The following is a 22,731-nucleotide window of genomic DNA, read 5'->3' as shown; positions in this document are numbered from 1 at the left end:
TTTGCTTTGGCAGATTCCGTTTCATTAAGACCAGATTTTTAATGGATTTTTTTTTTTTATGTGCTAATTTTGTTGATGGGAGCCCTGAAACTGTAGTATATGTATTATACAAACACTCCCCGTTGATTAGTTCTCTTATATGATTTCATATATTTCTTTCCTTAATTACTCATTGCTGACCCCTGTTATCATTTGACATCTTTAGAACACAAGCTCAAATTGCAACAGCCAAATTTTCAGAAGTATATCACAGTGAGGGAAATCAGTATTCATGTATAAATAACCACATCCAGTGATAGGTATTGCTGTGTATATAATGACACGAGGCATAAAAAATGTGGTATTTGACAGCTCAAAGAAACATTCAGTTAATTTCTGAAAGTCAGGACTTCATGCTCATGAAATACAACTGGTGATAAGCTTTCCATCATTCTGTATTTAGCTCAAATTCCTTAAGCTATGTCTACGGATCAATATTCTTAATTACTAAGTGTTAAGAGTTAAGTTTTAAAAGGCTAAATATACTACATACAAACAGAACAACTTGAAAAGTTATAGTTAAAAGCATAGCACTTCCCACCAGGGTGCTAAGATTTGAATAGAATACTAAGTAGTTGCACAAAATACAGACAAAGAAAACTAGACATTACTCTTTCACCATTTAGGGTCACTTGCACAAGCAGATAAATTGATTCTGTTTCTTGTAACAACCACAAGATATTTAGGAGAAAACAAACAGGACAAAATGAGTAAGAAATGTCACAAGAATTGAAAAGAAAAAGGTTTGAACTAGCACCTTTAGCTTTGATCCATGAGGCACAGGAGAAAAACCATCTTGTCCAGGTGGAATGAACAACTCCCATTTCCCATAATCCATTTTCTTATATGGATGAGAAAATGGATTCCAGCCATCTGTAAAAGGAACATAGAATTAAGTGTATTTATCTTAAAATATGCCCTATTAAAATTCGAAGTCATAACAGTATTTTCAATCTTTTTCAGAATACATTTGATTTTCAGCAATACATAAACAAATACTTTTAAATCAGCTACTCCTGCACACTTCCTTTAGGAGAGGTTCAATATGATGTTCACTGGGAAACCATACTCCAATTCTACTTCGACAATTTCTGATTACAGAAAAGGGAAAAAAAATATTCTTGGACAAAATAAAAGCCATCTCCATAAACCATATGCCTAAACCAACTCTGGATACGGATACGCATACTTATAGTTGCTTCTGTTTCGACTAACTGATGTCCTTAATAACAAAAAGTATATAAACGAGGAGAATGAGGATGGAAGCAGCTGACAAACCTGGTAGCAATAACAACAAAACCACTTAAAACTAAATGCTTTGTAACAGCTAAGAATGTTAGCCTGAAATGCCACGGTTATAATTAATTAAATCCTGAAGAGGGTTCCCTTTTCATTAAAAGAAACACAAAAACAAAACACATTTACTGAACCAAGTTTAGGTTATATAATTCAAGATTCTTCATACTGTTTTGAGTCACTGAATTCTGGAGAGGTGTGAGGTTAGTCATGATGACATGCTTAACTGAATAAATGCCTGCCAAGAAAATTGTGTGCATTTCTATAGATGTTCAAGGTTAGTTCTTATGAATGCAACTAAATATACAGCTTCTGAACTGACTAGCAAAAGGCAATGTAACTATTTCTGAACTAGAAGAAAGTGCTAAGCCAAGTTTCAAAATGACTTATTTTTGCCTTGAAACTTGTCCACCTCACATAGCCCACAGCAACAGCAAATCTCATGTTAACAAGAAACCAGTCAAAACAGAAAACTGAATTGCATCACAATTTCCTTCTTGATGATTTCTATATTTCCTGTAGTAAAGACAGGTGGTTTTCACCTCAAGTACAGAAGCATAAGCAGTCTTCTGCAAGCTCCTATGATATATAAGACTAAGTACATACACTAACAGCTGACAAATACTTCTACTAAACATACTAGTGGTTGAAAGTAATTAAAGAAAAACTAGACATGACAGCAAAACTTACTGCCTTGCTTCATGGGCAGCAGCTATTTACACTACTTTGAAACTACTAGCCTACTTGTCTACAGGTTTTGATTGCTTATTTTTGGTAGGTTTTCCATTGCTTTTTTGTTTGGTGTTTTTTTTTGTTTGTTTGGTTGGTTGGTTTTTTTACTTAGTATGCAGTAGTAGATGCTGAAGAATAAGTTACTTGAATGCTTATTCAAAAAAATAGAGCAACACTTAATATCTAACATGATTCAACATTTCACAGTACATAGTTCTGAAAATACAAGGATTAACCGAAATTCATGTTTTTCATTCTCCAATTTGAATACAGATTTGTGTGCCATTCTGCCTTTTTCCAGGAGGTATAACACTAGAAGTTAGTCCATAAGGAGGATCTCACAGTCCCTACAAATGTCAAAGAAGGAGATTAAAAAAAAAAAAAAAAAAACTCACATATTCATAATTTGAGATACAAGTCCTTAATATCAAAGTTCTTATTGTCTGCACTATCAATTTTTTACTTGTTTTCTGTCCTTGAATATAGTTAACTTAAAAGGTTAAGTAGTGGGAATTAGTACTTGTGGTGTTTTGTTTTTGGTGTTTGTTTTTTTGCTTTGTTTTGTTTTCTTTCATTTGTTTTTTTCTTGTCTTTCAACCAAATGTCTAAGAGATCCACAGATAATACTTAAGGAAGTAAGCTATTATGAGAAAACACCATTATTCATTTATCCACAGCAAAACTAAAAGCAAGTCATGAATTGCCTTGTTTTTAAATCACATATCATTAAATTTCAGTTTAAAACTGAAAAGCTGCTATTTTAAGTTTGGTTTGCTTCCTTGTAACAATTCAACCCATCCTCCCTGCAGTAGTTCAATTACTCTTTCCTCTTTATGAACCTGAGCTTTTTTTAAAAAAAAAAAAAATCTTATTAACAGAAAACCTGATATTCAATTTAAATACAATATGATCATAAATTTAGTTTGAAACTTTAACCTGTTTGAAAACTTGAAGAAAGGTTAAAGGGATTCAGTTTTAATTAAATGCACCTGTAGCAACCTGACTCTAAATCTTAGGGTTTTGCAACCCAATTTCTCATCAGAATATTATTAAAGCCAAATCATCTGAATTGAATGACAATCTTCCATTCCTCTAGGCTTTTTGAGTACATCATCTTCCCTTTGGGAATGAATACTTTACTACGACTGATGATGAATATGATATATAGGACAAATGCATTTTTTTCCACATTTAAGTGAACTTCTTTTTAATCTTTTGACTTCTTACTGCCACATTTCATTAACACAGACAGAACTATTTTAAGTTCTCATTCCTAAAATTCTGCTTCATATGATGTGCTACATGAAATATTTTTTAAATGAAATAGGTTTGTTCTTGTGAGCTTATTGTTGTTGCTTTGTTTTTTAACTGTCTTCCCAGTACCAATACATGTACTTCCCTGCAAACTCTACTCCAAGACAATTTACAATTTATATAATTGTTTTAAAATCTTAGGTATTAATTTCATTAAGTCTGTTTTCAAAACAGCTGATCTTAGATTACATTGTTTAATTTAGCCCATTACAAAGAAGAAGCCTAAGGTGTAGCTGATGGTGCCAGATCGCAAGCAAGAAAGAGAAAAGGAGAATCATGTGTGTTTATAAATGTAAAGTTTAGCTTTTAAAATTCCCTCATGCAGCTGCCTTACAGTCACTATTAACAGCTAGCACCACTGTAATCTAGCAGGAGGTGAACTATAGCCATGAGTTGTTACTGAGTTTTGGAATCAAAAGATATATCTGATTTTTGTATTAAAATTCACGTGCTATATCAACCTATTTTATCAACATCTATTCAAATTTAAAGACAGGGACTGTTTGAAGGAAAGCTACCCTGTCATTTGTTAGGTCGAATTGTATCAAATGGGACCACAGCTGAAAGTGCTGTTACACAAACCTTTCTGTTCATCTTCTGCATTAAAGATTTCCTAAAAGTAATCACTGTCTACATGCTCAGATTATAAGAGTAAATAGCAGACACAGACCCTTTAATCAAGTTCTTAAACTAAAAAAAAAAAAAAAAGTGACAATTAAAATAGACATAGTTTAGGCCTGATGTCTGGGAACTATGAAATACTGAAAAAAAAAAATCTCAAACATATCTAAAAAGTACTGTGAGGGTAATCTACTTAAATTTCTTTCTAACAGTGCACATTTTAGTACAAAGGCTTAACTGCTCTACCACCAGATGCTACAGTTAAGAGTGTAGATAAAGAGTCTTACCATTTTAAAGTTATATAGGCATACAAAAAAAAATTAGAGAGTTGAACTAGTATTGCAGGATTTAAGAGCAAAAATTTAAGAGTTTGCATAACATCACCTAAGCGTGGCTAGCCTTCTGACAAACAAGCAAATTTATGATTTTGTCTCAAGCTCTATGTAAGTAAATCAATGTCTTCCCAGTTCTCAAACTAAGCAATACAGTTCCTCCTCTGTGATCCTGCCACCTTCCTGTTCTGCCAACACCATCCCTTCTTTTCCTAGAAGAGAATAGTACTTTTTCATGAGCACGTTCAATTAGGATTTGATATCACCATTTTGAAGCAGTACTTGTTTCTACACTCTCATGATTAGTTAGAATCACAAAAAGCCTTGGTTCTTGGGTAACACTGCTGTTAGATTAGTAGAGAAGATAAATCAGGTTATTTTACTGTTATTTTCTCCCTCCCTTCACACAATACTACAAAAGCCAAACTGTATATCTTCAGAAAGGTTATCAAGTAGTTTAGGTATATTCAACTAATGCTGCACTGTGATCAGGCTAGAGTCTTTAGAGAAGTCATTTTATGGATATAAAAATAGAAATACATAATTCTGATACATAATACTGAATTCAATGGAAACACATTATTAGGTTATTCTAATACAGAAGATTAAGTTACTAAATGCCACTAAACTAGGAACACATCATATGTATTTTTGCTATTAGAATTGAATGTTTGCCACAGCACTGTTTTTAAGTGAAAAGGATATTGATCTAAAACACAGTGTAACAGAGAGGAAATGTTCCTGAAATACTTACTGAAATCACCTGTGAGAAACACTGCTTCTGCACCTGGTGCCCACTCTTTGCAATATACACCACCATCCACAAATTGGTTAACTCCAAAAGATTTGTAACTTTTTGAAAATTTATTAAGACCTCCTTCATTGTCATCAATGCCCTTCAAACGTTTGTAGAACAGAGCATACCTTTAAAAAAAATAATAATAATAACTGAGACATTTCTCTTTACAGAAATAGAAAATAAATTATCAAACCACAATTTTTTATAGTTGCAATCCAGAAAAAAGTTGCAGTTTCCACTTCTGTTTTCTCCACTTCGCATGAAGTCCTTGCACTTTAAGTCTAAGACTCTAAGGAGTCTACAGTTCCTGATTTGCAGTTCAAAAATCCTGGTGTTGCAACACAACAGGAGAAATTCATACTCTGAACAGCATAATACTTTTTCATCTATCTTATTAATACTGAGCAAGGACATCATAGGGAGAATTCCATAGGCCTGGTACATCTATTATGACCAATTTTAATAGACAAACTCTGAATACTGAAAAATCTGCAATACAGCAAATAGCAAGCATGGAGGAAATAGTCTGGCACTGCTTAAACAATTTATCTAGAAAGATCATCAGCAAAACTACGTAGTCCTCTGCCACTGGAACTAGTTGGTGAGAAGTATATACATTTACTTACAGTCAAACTTTAGAGGACAATACAAAATAATTACTTCCATACTTACCCCTGTTAGGGCTAGAAATGCAATAAGCCTCTAATGTAAAGTTTGATATTAACAGCTTGGAGTTCTCCTGTCAGACATTCCCAGCAATTCAGAGACACACTATAGCCAGATACTACACAAAGAAGAGGGTTAGATTTGCTTTCCCAAGTGTGAGCTACTATGTGAAGAGGCATGGCTAAAGAGCTTCAATTGAGAATTTTATTAATGCTATCTGCAAGGTTATTTTATTTGCAATTTAGAAATGTACCAGTGTTCTTCATAAATGGAAAGGAGGCTTCTGAAATGTATAAAAACTGGAAAGAACTGAAGCAAAACCAACTTGTCTGCCTCATTACACTTACTGTATCTTGAAAAAGGAAAAATAAACATTAAAAAAAAGCTAACAATATTACAATATTACGCTTTGTTGGTTTAGAAGAAAAAAGAAAAGAGTTACTCTGCCTGTAACATTAGGACTGGTGCACTACTCTCAGATTTGTTTTAAAGTTTTGTTTCAGAATTGGTCTTCATTAGTTCAAAGTAAGGGATCAAAATGTCAATTTACTGGTTAAACAGAATAACATATTAATTTTGAGTACTATGACCACTTTCAAGGTTAATCTCCCAGCAGGTTTGTATTACAGTGTTCACATTTAGAAACAGCAAGATTAAAAAAATGCCTCAGGATTCACTACAGAAAAAACATTTATAACATGTTGCCCATCTACCTGCACCATTCCTTTAAATTTACTCATGAATCTAATCCTCAGAAACACATTGCAAACAACTACTCTGGTAATCAATTTCATTTACACTGTGTATAAGTGTATAACCTATATATACACATCCAGTCAATGGAATTTTAATCAATTGCAATCAGAAATATTTATATCAATAAATAAAATGAAAGTTAAATACAGAAATAGAACAAGCAATTAAAACAGGCTCAGAAGCTCACCATATAGCATTTGGTAACAGAAACATTGTTCCCTACTGAAAGGTTCTATTTGAACAGTAAATGTATTCTAATTTGCTCAGTTTGGGGAAGGAATATAGTTTTTTGTTTTATTTAAAGCTACTCTTTAAATATAGTCATTATACAAGAGCAAAGTGCTTGTGACAGAGGAAGTTCATTCAGACAACTGCTGTGCCATCATTATAGAAATTATGAAAACTGGAACAACTAGTGCCCTCTGTGTTTGTTTTACACGATATTCCAGAAAGCATTCAGTTTTAATTCTGTCAGTGACCTCCTGAAGCGATCAAATATAGGACTATGGGTTGTTTGAAGTTCATGAAAAAGCCACAGGCTTCCAAAATGGATCAATTACTTGTGCTGTGAACTATTCTGAAAAACTCATCTCAGGAGACAAAATGCATCTGGCCACAAAACAAAGTTACCTTCCCTTGAAGATCCTGTAAATCAGAACAGAAGTGTATTTCTCTATCTGCTATAAAGGAGAGGATTCATTTAAGAGCGTTCTTGTAATCCAGGTGTAGCAACCTTAAGGTTTTGCTTTTACAGAATCTTCTTTCATTTCTACATCACTGAAACATTTTCATCTTTCACACTGAAAGCCCAGAATCACACAAAGAAAATGACAGGAAAACCTTTTTGTTTGAACCATTCCAAAGGCTGATATGTTCATTCATGGCACACAAGCGTTAAAAGAGGTGAATATCTGTCTGATCATCACATTTAGCAATCTCCTCTGAATACTATATGTTACCACTGGCAAACACGCACACAAATTTATATGACATATGTAGCTATACAGACAACAACCAGACTGTTAACAGGGAACAATCTGAAGGTGAGAGAATCTTGCAAAATTCCGGACATGTGACAGGAATTGCCAGCAGCATTCAAAGATAGAAGCCAGGATTAGAAGCCAAGTTCTGCATTCCACCTCTTAAACCTTTATGCCTTCACGAGCAACTGCAAAGTCTCATCAGATTTTTCTACTTCCTTATATTGAAGTTGACACTGAAGAGGTATACTTAAGTATGATTTCAACATTGTGATACTTCGAAAAGTACAACTGTTACCTTTGTGACAAAAATTAAAGAGAAAAGAAAAAAAAAGTTACAAGAAGACCCACATATTTTCCAGGGCTCTGGTCAGAGGTAAGAGGAAGATGTATGCTAGCTCCTTTACTACAGGATCGGGGATGACAAACACGCCAAGTACAGCTGACCAGGACTGCTGTGATGCATTTCTTGCTCCAGGAATTCTTATGAAAAAGCAAGCTCATGTACTATGATGGGATCATAGGACCACACCAAAGGCTTTCTCAATTCAAATCCCACATCCTTTCAACTCATCTCCATTAAGAGGCCAATGAGTTTTAAGCTAAAAATATCAAAAATTCAGTGTTTTTCTCCAGACTCAATGGAAACAGATTCAGACTGGGCATTACTACACATACAACCAACATGAAATACATTTGGTAACAGACTAGCACTTTCACACCAGCACTCTTTCTTTTCTCCTCTGGTATTTCACAGGGAAGTATGGGTAACCATAAACATAACTTGGAACAGTGTCACAAAAATCTGTTGCTGTTATATTCATGATTCGTAAAACTCTGTTGCTTTGATTCCTATGCTTTATATGCAGCCTTGTTTGGAACCATACAATGGGAATGTAAGAATTGGCACAGATTTTAAAACCTGAAAATATGATATTGCACAGTGACTATCCAGAAAGTAGGTGCCTTGCCAGTAACACAGTTTCATAGAGAATAAAGATGAATGAAAACTTTAAAGATGGTATTAACTCAGGCCATTTTAAAGAGTTCTATTTCATACAAGCAGCTATCATTTCAAAAGACTCAAATGTTTTGCCTTTAAACTACTTACGTAGTGGAAGTATGTAGATGTTAAAAAACAGCTTCTCAAAGCCTATCAGTTCAATGCAAAGCTAGACAACTTTTCCTCAAAGAAATAAATGTACTAGTTATTTTGTAACTGTGATACCTCAATTCCTATCATCACTGACTTAAGTCAACTAGCTAATCCCATTAAAAATGAGAAAAAGACATTTAAAATAGTAATTTCTTTAAGGCAAAATAAATAAATAAAATTTAAGTTTCCTCCTTCCCAAACTAAACTGTCTCAGTGAAATACCACTTTTGGCAGAATATTGAAGTTTGATGGCAAGTCATAATAATGAATTACGTCTCCACATAAAGCCCTCAGACCTCTAATTTTTAAAACAATTGGAGGTTTCTACTCCCCTCTAGCCACTTTGTATTATAAAATTTTAAATCTTTGTATTTACACTGAATTTCTTAGGTCTCACAGGAATCTAAATAGAATCTAATATAACCAAAGAGGTCTTGGCAGCATACATAATATCCTCATTTAATCACCATGGTGCTGCACTCTAATATGGCTGCATAATTTCAGAACATTTTTATGCCCACTCTTGCACCTTTTTAGGAAGTCATAATTATTGCAGTTTATAGAGCAGTCAATCAGCCTATTTTAAGACCTGTGGTGTCAACACTTACATTAATCACTTTCATCCCTCTTCTGCTTATGATGTTCACATTTCAGTAGCCGTTCATTTTTAGATTTTTTTTTGTCCACATTAGTTTTTGTGCCATAATTTATTTCCACAATATTGGTCCAATATTAATGCAAATTTATTCAAAACATGAAAGTAAATAGGAGAGGCTTTGATGATGATATCTGGCATCCATATGGATAGCCCAATTCTGCAGACACCAAAGGGGAAAGGATATGAAAGAAAACACACAGTAAGTTGTTCTCTGTAACCAAATCCTCTCATTCTCCAACAAAAAAAAAAAAAAAAAAAAAAAAAAAAAAAACCACTTGCAGGAATGTCAATGTTAAAAATAAAGGTAGAGGCAAAAGGAAAGAAAAAACTCTCAAATACTTCAGTCTGTTGTATTTCTTTTCCTTTCTTCTAATGTAGGTATTGCGTAAACAGTTTACAGGCTGGTTTGGCCTGGTTCTGTGACTAGCAGGGCAGAGGAATCTGCAGATCTGCACCTCTAGAAAGGGGAAACATGGGACCCTGAATAATCAAAAACCAGCAGCAACAATCTGAGGAGAATGCAAGATAATACACTATAATACAATATAATTAAAACTGAAACTAATATCAAATACAATTAGAGAGAGTATCTGAAAGCTATAGGCCTTACACTAATGCTGAGGCAAAGCGTGCAGCTGAGATGAGCAGCAGTGAGGAGAGGCCTGACGATTGAAAAAAGAAATGTCAGATGACCTACCAAAGACTTGTATCTGCTCCCCCGAGCAGAAGTGATAGCAGCACAGCTAACAGTCTTCTGTAGTTCTTCTCTTCTGGGACAGGTACCTGGACCTGGAGCATTAACACTAACTCCCAGTGCACTACAGGACGCTATGATGTGGAATACCGATAACCAAAAAAATCATAAAACCATTACATATTGGAAGAAATGAAAGATAGAAATAGAGTAGAATGTTTGGGTAATTATTTTGTTTTTGTCCTCTCCTTTAAAACAATAAACCTTAAGGAAGTAAAAAAAAAAAAAAAAAAAAAAAAAAGCAGAACCAGTTTGTTTTGATATGTCATTTATTCATTTATCCTGTTCATAAACTTATTCCTGAAACCTCTGTGAGGAATGCTAGGTCTTATTTCAAAGCTTCCAACAAACAAGAAAGTCCAAACTGTCACTGTACCACACTTTCACCAACATTATACCATTTACAGATCACCCCTCCATAGGATGATTAAAACTCATCATTCTTAAAGGCCTACTTAAATGAAGACACTTCAAAAATCGGCAAACGAGGAATTGAGGAAAAGTTTATTTTAGCTCAAATAGATTACTACAGTGAGAACAACAGAAAGGATTAATATCTAGTTTTGACTGATATATCAAAAAAGGCTTAGGAGCTACAGTTCCCTTCTGTTATCGCAGACAGCCCATCTTTAAGATATTGATGTCCAAAATTTTTCAATGCTATCATCTACTAGCAGTGACAGGTATCAATTAAAGCGCCTACACTGAATATTTATACAGCAACAGCTTCTTAAAATAAAAAAATAAAACATCCTGATAGCCATGTAAGAAGAGGAACTCTGTATCTGAAGATGTGATGTTAACACTTTGGTCACAGAATTCTATACAAAAGCAGCTGTGCATTCTCACTATGTGTTCCTGGAAAGCTGGAGTAGAATTAAACATTTTCCAAGTAGTCAAAGGAGGAACATGTGGGAATATTGAAAGTGATCACAAAACAATCACCACTAATAGTGTCCATCTTTATTCCTTCTACGCCCCCTACCATTTCACAGAAGAAAAAAGGAATGAAAAGATGAAAGTGGAAGCCAGAAATATAGATTCAACATCTCTAAATATTTCAAAATAAAGAACATGGCTATTCACAGATTACTTTTTCCAATATTGCTGTTATTAATTTGCAGATGTAGTTACACTTTCAACAACAGTAAAGTCCATGCAGATAGCTATTGCTATGATTACTGAGTCCCCACATCTCAATTTCTCATTTAATCAATAATTTATTCTCATACACTGTCCTCATTTAGCTTCCTGTAAGGGAATAGCCTGAAAGAAGACAGGAGAAAGACAGAAAATTCTTCCCAAATGAGATTTCTGCAGTACAACAAATTGAGCACAACTTGCAGAGCATGGCAAAAACAAATTCCTTTTTCTTTCTTCGGCAGTTTTGGTCACTAGTGAAAGGATATCAAAACAGAAGTATTTTATTTAATTTTATTCTCCACCTCCCCTTACTCATCTTTCTTTCATCTAATCATAGTATAAGACTCATAGAATCATGGAATGGTTTGGGACCTATAAGATCACCTAGTTCCAACTCCCCCACCATAGGCAGGAACCTCCTTCTAGACCAGTTAGCTCAAAGCCCTATCCAGCCTGGACTTGAATGCTTCCAAGGAGCAGATATTCACAACTTCACTGGGCAACCTGTTCCAGCATCTCACCACCCTCACAGTAAAGAATTTCTTCCTAACATCTAATCTAAGTCTACCCTCTTCTAGTTTAAAACCATTTCCCCTCATCCTGTTGATGCATGCCCTTATTAAAAAGTCCCTCCCCAGCTTTCCAGTAGGCCCCCTTCAGATACTCGAAGGCCACTATCAGGTCACCTTACAGCTTTCTCTTCTCTTGGCTGAAGAACTCCAGCATTTTCAGCCTGTCATCATAGGAGAAGCGCTCCAGCCCTCTGCTCACCTTTGTGATGCTCCTCCAGACCTGCTCCAACAGCTCAGTGTCAGCTTGTGTTGGGGGCCCCCAGAAATGGACACAGTACTCCACCAGGTGGGGTCTCACAAGAGCAAAATCACCTCTCTTGACCTGCTGATCACACTTCTCTTGATGCAATCCAGGATACACTTAGCCTCCTGGGCTGCAAACACAAACTGACAGCTCATGCTGAGTCTTTCATCAGCTGCCATTTCCAAATCCTTCTCCTCAGGGCTGCTCTCCAGCAGGTAAGTAATGCTATTTCAGGACATAAAATTAACTGCACTGTAACCTAGATCAACTTCATAGTTTTAGATGACTGACTTGCACTATCTAAAGAGAAAGATATGGTTAACCCATTTAAATGTTAAGTGCATTCATTTACATTTGAACATCATGTAACCCTTGAAGTATCCAAAGAATTCCAGGAGTGTACACTTTAAAATTAAAAGATACCAATGGGTGACCTTTAAAGAGACAAAGTCTGTCATTTCATTTTGTTTTTCTAAGCGTTACAAGCAAAGATTTTGTTTCTGAAATCATGATCACTGTCTGTGGGTGGCTAAATCAGAGACTCCAGCAATAATTATTAAAAATCTTCATTATACAAATACTTCGCCTCTTTATCTCAAAAAAATCTCAAAGCAATGTAACATCTATTTTCAGCTAAAAATGGAAGATTTCACAGATTGTCCAATGATAATCAGTTTATATTAGGTGTCACACAAGTAATTTGGATATACAGGTATTCCAATAGGAAACTTACACAGTTAAAACATTTGTTACTATTCCTACCACTAAGGGAGTGCTCAAAATTGAAGATCTGGTTCCTCCTCTTAAAAATAAAGTTTCAAAAGCAGCTTTTTTCTATTTTTTTATCTAGTCTGCAAATAACGGATGCCAACATGGAGAACACAAGTAAATGCACTAACTTAAGTGTCTTTGCTACATCTCTCCAGATAGAATGAGACTGTAATACTGGAAGCTACATAAGAAATGGAAATAGAAAAAAAAGTTAAAGAAGCAGAAAAAAAATCCACAAGACCTTAATTCAGTCAAAATTCTCAGGCATCTTCCATAGTGAGTAAAGGGATACAAAATCCTAACTCACCTTGGATGTCCCATTATTTCAATATAAAGAGATAGCACAGCTTTGTGTCAAACTAAATGTAGTATCTTAAACATTAGGAAGATACCTGCTTGGGATAATTAATGAGTAATCATTTGCTCTATTAAAACTTATTCATACCCGACAAAATAACTAATGAAGCATAAGCTTTTTTCAAAATGTAATGCAGTGATTTGCAAGTCGAGGCCTAACAACACTATGCAGCCTGTTTCATGAGCACTAACTATAAAAATTATCAGAAAATAATGAGCAACTATAAAGGTTTTCTTGGCATCTTATCAGCAGCTGCTGTTTCTCACAAATGTGAAGACTAATAAACTAGAAATTTAATAAAGACAAATTTCAGCAGTATTTTAGCAAGATTATTTGCTGACATATTCAGGCACAGAGCTTTCTGCACAGTAAGAAGACAGTTGACAAATATCTCATAACAAACACATACATTGCTTGATTCAGAACCAAATGCAAGAGCAATTACAAAGTGTATCAAATCCAAACTTAATGCAATCATTTAATAAAAATCGCTCCTCTGAATTATCTAAACCAATCCACTTGTAAGAACACCATTCATCACAATATTTAGAGGTTTCCTTACCTAAATCTCATGTGTTGATCTCACCCCCTTCAGTCGAATTAGAAACACCTGGATGCATCTCAAAGTAAGTATAGCAAACCACTAATGTTTAGAAGGAGGAAGTGGGAAGTCTAGAGAATTAGTTAAAGACATCAATTTGAGTGAGAGAGAAAAACATAGAAATACTTCAGCATTAACACTTCCTACGAGTAAGCTATTTTCCATTTTTAGAGATTAAAATTACACAATTTTTTGTTTAAAAATTTAAAGGCACTCCCAAATGACAGCCTCCTCCAAGATACTAACAGCATTACATCTTTTCGGAACAAAACGGCTGTGCATACTCTGCATATGCCAAAGCATGGAAACCAACTTCCCCATCACAAAGGAACAGTCTAAAGAAACACTAGTTTGCAATTACTGTCTAAGAGCTCAATTCTGTGACTTTACATACAAATGAAAAAGTATAAATTTAGCAATAGTGTTCTTTATTTTGTTTTACACATCTAAATAGTTGGCAGTTAAACACTTCAGTTATCAGATTTCTCCATTTCATAGTCATCATCTCACTATCTCTGCAAAGTAATCTTAATTATACATAAATTATGCTCCAAAAAAAATTCAACTGTAAAACTTTGGATGCCATCTTAATAGAGAAGCAAAATAATTTGAGGTAGTGCTTTATAGATTAGCATAATTAGAGAGAAACTCCATAGTCAAGCAGAAAGCTGTAGGAATGTAAAGAGATTTCTTTCTCGAAATCAGCAGACTAAGACTGTGTTAGCTCATGTTTCATATTACACAAGAGAAAATAAACTGAAAGGTCAGTTGAACAGTTACAGCATTGCCCTTTTCCAAGGTAATCAGCAGAGCATGTAGCAGAGACGTGAACACGAGCGTGACTGGAAAGACGGGTGCTGATGAAGCAGCGCTGCCACAGGCACATGGGACACAACACTCTCCCCACGTGGCACTCCACAGGCCATACTTCTGCAACTCTGCTTTATCACTTTTATTTCAAATTAGCGTTCTTGCTAACCATTCAGGTTTTCATATTGCCAAACACACCGGAATAACTAATGCTTAACATTAATCATGTTCCCAGGTAAATTACAGGAAAATCAGTTATTGGTTTGTTTGTAATAGGGACCCAATACAGTCAAAAAAATAATTTATCTGGAGTACTAATGCATTTTTAATTTAAGTACAAAAACTCTTGTTATTCAGTATTATTTAACCGCAAACCGTAGAGCTCTACTCCTCCTTGCCTCCCCTCACACAAAATAGTTCATTTTTTCCTTTCAGTAAAACACATTGCTAGAAAGCTCCGAAATCATTTTTACTATTTATATGCTTAAACCCTCCCCCCCTTAAGCTGGAGATAACTCACTCAAATGAGTTATTGACCAGAATGAATTTGTACATAACACCATACCCATTCCCATTTGATCCTATCATCAATGATTTCTAAGATACTTCCTTCATATTAACAGATACCAAAGTTAGTTAACGGGGAAGTTAAAAAAACAGAGGCAATGATTCCCATAGCACTAAGCACCACACTGGAATCAAAACACAGTCCAAAAGCAGAAGTCACAGCAGAGGTTTCAGAAAAAGACACAGGAACTTTTTAGAAAAAAATTATAATGCAATTTTTGCTAGGCAAGAAGTACTGCATCATGAAGGTCTTAATCAACCTGAAAGCATCAGTCAGTCCCACTCTTAATGCAGTTACCCACATGGTAAGAATCTGACCATTTGTGCCCTAGGAGTTTTAAACATTCTGCACATTGTGACAGGATAATGTGGACTTCAGTAACTATTTCATTTCATTTTAGTTGTTAAAAAGAAGCCATTTTCAATGTATTTTCTTTTTTATTAGCTTTCCATAGCAGTAAACATAAAAAGCCATCTGTTTCTTCTCAAATTTGGATTCAAAGTATGTTGCATCAGTTTGGCTTTCATACTCTTAGAAATACTGCAAGTAATTTTAATTGGCATAAATGAAGCTCGACACAATACTAAAAATGATTTATCCTTTTAAACAACCCCCAAGAAATTAAGAATGAAAAGATTTGATTGGCTACCAAATTTTTGGCCTGCCAAGCTTCTAGGTCAAAGTCACTCTCCATTATTTCAAACAAAACATTGGATATTTATCATCACATTATCCTCCCAACCTGCTTTAGAGGACACATTACACAACAACAACCTGAATATCCTAACGGTTGGCTTTCATAAACCTTACTTCATTTCTTATTAAAACCTGCTCAAAAATTAAAAGCAAACTCTTAATATATCAAAATCTAGTGGGCTGTATATTCAACTAGTTCACAACCTGAAAATCAAGCCAGAAAGGTAAGCAGAAGTCTTGTCATCTGCTGACAACCACAGAGCAAACAAAAATCTTATTTACAGAGATGTTTCTTCATAGAGAAACATGTCAAGCTGTGGCTTGAACAGATATAAATAGCCAGAGTTGTCAAAAAAGTTGGCTAGAGGAAGGGCACCCACAGCTGTACCTGGGTTCCATACTACAGCAAACGTTGTTCACTGCAACACTTTTCCTCTCATCTAGTGTAAAACCTACATACTCAACACATTTAATAACCCTCTGAATCACAGAATCATTCGGGTTGAAAAAGACCTCTAAGATCACCCAGTCCAACCACCAACCCATCACCATCATGCCCACTAAACCACATCCCCGTGTTTCACATCTATACATTTCTTGAACACCTCCAGTGGCAGTGACTCTACCAGCTCCAGCCTGTACCACCAGTACCAGCAAGCAGTTGCTCAGGAGCTGAGCCCCACACTCACAGCAACCCCACACTACCAGTCTTCTGGGTGCCGAAGCAGCCACTGAGTTCCTGCCACATCTTGCTGCTCATTGAAACTGGAGCATTCCATCCTCCACTTGCAAACACTGACAATTAACACCAGTAATTTGTTTGCATTCAATCTTCCTGCAAGTGCATTGATTTTTGCCTACAAAAAGCACTAAACCTTACCACTTCAGCCTCAATTTTGAGGTATGCATGTATACCAACTGAAAAAGCATTTTGTTTTGCTTTCACAGAGAAACAGCTTTATTCCCAACATAGTTTTTATTTCCTAGCCTTTAAGTTCTTAATAACCCATTCTTAGATTGCCTCTCTGTATTTTAACATCGCAAAGAAAACCTCACGATACTCCAGAAATGCAAACATTATTTTACATATAAAGCACAGATAGAAAAACAGCTATTAAATATGAGATGGGAAGGAAGGTATACTTTTGCTTTTCTGGTTGACCAATGTAGCAGTTCGATCAGTCTTCACTGGTTGGATCAATAAGTCTTTTCTATTTAGGCTCAGTGGCTCTACACAACAATTCATATTGACTGCAGATTCAACTTGCCAAGCAAACCTGGTCTGCTTGCTAGGTTCCCTGTTATGCCAATGAATAGCAGCCCTTTTAGAATAGATTTTTAAGGAACAAAGTGTTTCTTTCAGAGACTGTAAGATCCTAGAGGGATTTGGAGCTGGAGAAGAGGAACACCACAGAACTCCTTTATCTGCTAAATAATTATGACAACCTTAGGCACCTTAGGAGAAGCACCACACCATCTTTACAGCATGAGTTTGCCTATATTTTATTATTAACTGACTTCACTGTAGAGAAGATCAATTAAAAAAAAAGCCAAGCAGTCAAACATTTGTACTGTATACAGTGCAAAATGGATGCAAAATGCTCATAATTCAATATCAGTAAACTAGAAGAACAATTAGACCTTGGGTATTTCAGAAGTATTTATAACTAGCCCCAGCTAATCAAGCCTATTCCCAAGGAAGATAAGCAATCAAGAAGCATGCATTTAACTATTCACAGAAGCAATCTACAATACAAAGACGTGCTTCATTCACGCATTTCCACTCTAAAAAGCTCTTCCAAACTTTGGCAGCAAGGAACACAAAGCTGAGAAATACAGGCCATTAAGTGAGTTGTACCATCATCTGGAGAGGCATGAACATCAAATTCACAGTATTAGCCTGAATATTCACATCTCTTTAGAAAACAGAAATATGGAGTCTGACTGTTATTCTGAAACTTTGTGTGTCCTTAACAATCTTTTTACTGGAATAAAAGTACATGAGATGTTGCATGTCAAAAATATGTTAAGGACTTCACAACTGCAGAGTGAGCACGACTCAACAGCTGTTGGATTCATCTCAACCACATCCATTTCCACTGGACTGGAGCTCTGAAAGACATGACAGCTTTGAAGACATCTGCCTTCATGGCAGATCATGGCTGTATTTGAAGCTATCAGAGACAGCTTGATAATCATAGCAGTCACTGCTACTTTGCATCCTCCAAGCATATGCTAGTTGCTTGTCTGTAATTCAACTTCCTTGTCACTGCGTTGGAAAACTTATAGTTCAAGTACTGAATTGATAAAGAAAGTTGTAAACCTTTAGACAACTAATATAGCACTACTGTTCAAGACTCACAAACCAACCATTGTACATATGGCTCAAGTGAGACACTGACACATCAAAGTCTTCAACAGCTCAAGCGATGAAGTAGCTTGGAACACACAGAAGTCACCTGAAGCTATCAACAGGATAAGTAAGAACAAAAACCTTAACTCCACCAGCATGCACACGCACACACATACACAAACACACACACCTCCCCTCAGAAAGCCTTGTATTGCCAGGCGAGTCACTCTGACTTGCTGCACAGCATCATCTTTTGAACAGGGCTACTGAGAAAGCTTCAAAAAAAAAAAAAAAAAAAAAAAAAAAAAAAATCACACAAGTATTAACACTAACACTAGGAGTTACGAATACAAGATTAACATTCTGTCTATTGGGTGGATGAAACCTATTTTTACAGTTGCATATTCTTCCCATCTGCTTAGACTCTGCTAGTACCTGCTTCAGACAGTGCATAAGTTAGAGAAGACATTCATGACAAGTTTTGACAAAAGCTTTATTCACACAGAACCTCTTGTATCAAAAATTAGTTCTGTAAGTATTCACTTCAGAAGGATGAAGTTAAACACCACAAAGGTTGGGCAACATAGTAACTGACAACACATTGAAAAGAACTTCCTCTTCAGTAATTTTCCACTCCAACTATGACATCCTATGGCTACTTCTCTCCTGTAGAGAAACGTAGACAGCACTGGCTTATCTGCTTGATAAATTCTATTTTAAAGTACCTCTCCATCTCTGAAGTACAAACTACAAAAAAGCAGTGCACTATACATACACGCACCTTCAGTCAAGAGTATGTTATTTTTTAAGTATTTACACTAGGTACTTAAGCACCCCTTCTTCCTCTCTCCCCCAGCTGTAGCAGGTAGAAGCAAACATACAAGTAGTATCTTCTTTGGAACTAAGCCCAGGAAAACACCACTAGCTCCAATTCTCAAACTGGAGAGCTGCCAACATAAAGCCTGCCAAGCCTACCAAAGTCAAGTGGCCAACAGGTTAGCCTCACAGCTTCAGTCAGCACAGCCTCCTTGCACCAGGCCAGCAGCCACAAGGAATAGCAAGGAAAGAAATCGTCCTAGAGCTCTGTTCACGGTTCATCAGGAATTTGATCTCTTGATTTAAGAGTTAGGTATTCAGCATAAAGCTGATATAGACCTCTGAGGCATCATGGAATGTTTCCATCACAATATATTAATTATATCAGAGTACCTAAGGAACTTATTATTCTATATACATATGCCAATTGTTTAAAACTCCCCCAGAAATTCTACACTTCAACCCTTTATTCCTATTCTGAAGAGCATGGAAGGCCAAACATGCCTCAGCATCCACAGCTGTGAATTCACACACTATCAATTATAAGTCTCCAATTGTCATTTGAACTGGTATAAGATGCAAGATTAAGGTGAAATGTATGCAGAATTGATATATGAGGCACCAACTAAAAAGAGAAAAAAATAGATTCCATTAGGAACAGAATCTGCGCGATGCTGCAGCATCTGTATCGTTACAGGTTTAAGATCCAAGTGAAGAAAATCCTAAGCAATCCAGTCTGAAGTAAATATTGACTTGTTTCTGAGCAGAATGTTGGATCCTGCCAACCAGAATTTTCTATGAATATTTACTACTTTTTGTCTTTTGAAGCTAGCTAGTTTTGCAAAAGGAAAACAAAGAACCTGGTAAGATATAAAAAGAACAATGCAGACAATGGAAGAAACACAGCAACTAATGCAAGTGCCAAAACATTCTAATATATCTTAGGTTAATGAGAATCACATACCCCTCTGCTGAGCTTGCATTCATTTTCTTTGTATCCGTATGTACACAGATAATAGAATTCTACACTGATAAAACAAAACAGACAAAACAACTCATACTCTGAAAGTTTTGCTGCTGTCATGGTTGGCATTGTTTTTCCCCTTAAATGTCTTAGTAGCACAATTACCATATGATTTTAAATCAGTTAGAGTAGTCACTGAAGCGTGTCAAGTGATCTTCTACATCAATATCACATTAAAAATTGTTACTAGAACAATTTCAGCAACCAGACTTCACAAGAAATTGATATACCTGGTTATTTCCATTTTAATTTCTGTATACAAGTTACATAGCTGTACAGCATACACTTTATATATATACACATAAGTAAACTGGTATTTTTTAGAAACTACTGTTTCAAAAAATTCTGGAACTATAACAAATTACTATTGACAGTTTTCCAGAGCTTTTAGCACTGAAGTATAAAACACTTCAGGAATTAGAATGATACAGATACAAGATTGTACTCATACCAGAAATTACCCAATACAAAAGATTGTTTTTCCTTCTTCTCTCTTTAACTAAGTAGTACTGGTGCAGTTTTTGTGTCTTTCTTCCTGGAAAAGCAACTCAAATGAGAAGATCCATATACTCTGAGCACTCCACATCAGAGGGGGATGTGCCATCAGGAAACACAATGCTATCATGCCTCCTTGCCCAAGTAATGGACAGAGCTTTTGCTAAACAACACAGTATCTGTACAAGATAGGGGAAAAAAAACAGTGATCCCTATCACCAAAATCTGGACCAATGTGAAGCCATCATAGACCGCTACTCAGTATCTCACTTAAGTACCTCATAGCTACCAACCTGCAAACTCCCTCAGCTACTAAGGTCAGTCTCTCATTTGTGCCAGATTCTGAAGGCCCACACACAAGCTGTATGAAGATCAGGACCTTACCCATGTTTCAGACAGCTTCCAGTAAATTTAAGTTAAGTGTAACAGTCCTAATTCTGTAACACTGAACTCCTTTGTAGAAAACTTCCTCCACTAATTTCTTCAGTATTTTTAAGACTAGTTTCCAGGCTAAAAAAGCGCTTAATCCTACATTTTTCAAGACAGATGCAGCATTCTTTGAGGCTTTTGAAAAAGTATTCACATCTACTGGGGAAAGTTATGCTTGACATGCCTTTCTTCCTTGGTAGGTCTGTTAAGACAGATGAGCGTACTCTCACATCACAGGGAGGCAGTAACTGCACTGTGGTTATCAGAATTAGCTTAACGTCCATCATACTAAGTCTCCTACACAGCAAAAGGCTATGAGGGTTTATCTAAACCAATTTAAGTTCTTTTGGAAGAAGTCTGGATTCTTATATTTGATTATTAATTCATTCTAATTTTTTAGAAAATGTAATTCTCGCATTTTCTAAGCTAAGCATTTAGTGTCTTTTAGAAACGTCCATGCTAAATGAAATATTTTGTGTTTCTTTTAAACATTAAGTCAACACAGATCATCAGTAAGTGTACAGTTTGACAAAGTTAATAAAACAACTCAGTTTAGAAAGAGCTGATACATATACATTTAGTTACGACCTATGAGGGCTGCTCTGAAAGTAATGCCTCCTATGTTATTATGTTGTCCCAGACATCAGAGGCAGATGGTGGTATGGCAGTAGAGGTTGAACCTGCCCACCAATACCCCATCACATTTTGTTGTCATGTGACAGATGGCAGCAGAGGGGCAGTCTGACACAGAAGTGCATATGAATCAAGATGTGTGTGATTGAATTCCTCCATACAGAAAAATGGCAGCCACTAACATTCATCAACACCTGCTGAACATTTTGATCAACCCAACAATGGGTGTGAGTACAGTGAGGCAGTAGGTGATACATATCAGCAGTGAATGCTACAACATAAAAGACAAGCCACATTGTAGGCAGTCATGCACAGCTGTTACACCACAAGACAATGACAGTCTGGATCAGCTCATCCATGCAAATCAGCTAATGATAGTGAACATATTGAAAAATAGTGTTTTGTAGCTGAGCATTTGTTCTATCAAATAGTGTACTCATGTTCTTTATATCTGCTTCCACAGAAACAAGTAGGAGGCGTTACTTTTGGAGCAACCTGTGTACTACTAGCTTCTTGTACAGCATTAAGAGACAGGAGCATATCATGAAAAGACCCCTTTCACTACCATACCTTTAGTACAGTTCAGATTTCTAAATGCAGGCCAGAGCCATGGCCTCTTTCCCAGTCCTAAAATATCACACAGCTGGTAAAGGGAACGCAGTCTGCTTCATGAAGCCACAGGAGCATGAGAAGTTCATTCAAGGTTACCAGCACGTGAACTGGAAGTGCTGCACTGTGTAAATACAGTAAGCAAATCTCAGGTCCAAACTGAACTTTTTTTTTTCCCCTTTTCTTGTGTTAACCATGTATATTGCTGAATTCAATTAAAAAAAAAAAAAAAAAAAAAGTAATTTCCAACCTGCCAGATGACTGAGAGAAACCTCTTAAGAATACCAATTATTCCTAATTAAGGGTAAACTTTCAGATTGCTTACTGAGAAAAATCCATGATAAGAAACAAAATTTTGCAAGCACAATAGGATCTGCAACAAACAGCATGAACAAAAATTGATACGGACACTAAAAAAAATAGAGCTCAAATTGATAATTAATTCCACTTTTACACCATTTAGGAGTTGCTAGAACTGGATTTCGCTTAGAAATTGAGTGACTCTA

The 22,731-nt window shown here is 35.8% G+C and overlaps 1 protein-coding gene across 5 annotated transcripts in view; it reads right to left on the bottom strand.

Moving 5' to 3' along the window:
• The window catches only part of GBE1 (1,4-alpha-glucan branching enzyme 1), a 150,690-nt gene that overhangs the window by 111,700 nt on the left and 16,259 nt on the right, over window positions 1–22,731 (bottom strand). For 3 of the 5 annotated variants that reach the window (XM_042809501.1, XM_042809505.1, XM_042809503.1), the window contains exons 2-3: window positions 5,089–5,258; window positions 797–912 (exon numbers count right to left, since the gene is read on the bottom strand). In XM_042809501.1, coding sequence (XP_042665435.1) covers window positions 797–912; window positions 5,089–5,258 — 286 coding nt within the window. Of the gene's footprint in view, window positions 1–796; window positions 913–5,088; window positions 5,259–10,046; window positions 10,164–13,753; window positions 13,780–22,731 lie in introns of those variants that run through there. The other 2 variants (XM_042809506.1, XM_042809502.1) reach the window with 2 other exon arrangements.

This window comes from Centrocercus urophasianus, unplaced genomic scaffold, assembly GCF_019232065.1.
Source record: "Centrocercus urophasianus isolate 14NV4802_14NV808 unplaced genomic scaffold, USGS_Curo_1.0 seq_12, whole genome shotgun sequence".
Taxonomy (NCBI): Eukaryota; Metazoa; Chordata; class Aves; order Galliformes; family Phasianidae; genus Centrocercus; species Centrocercus urophasianus.
The sequence above is the reverse complement of the archived record's forward strand: the minus strand, read 5'-3'. Positions and strand labels throughout refer to the sequence as shown.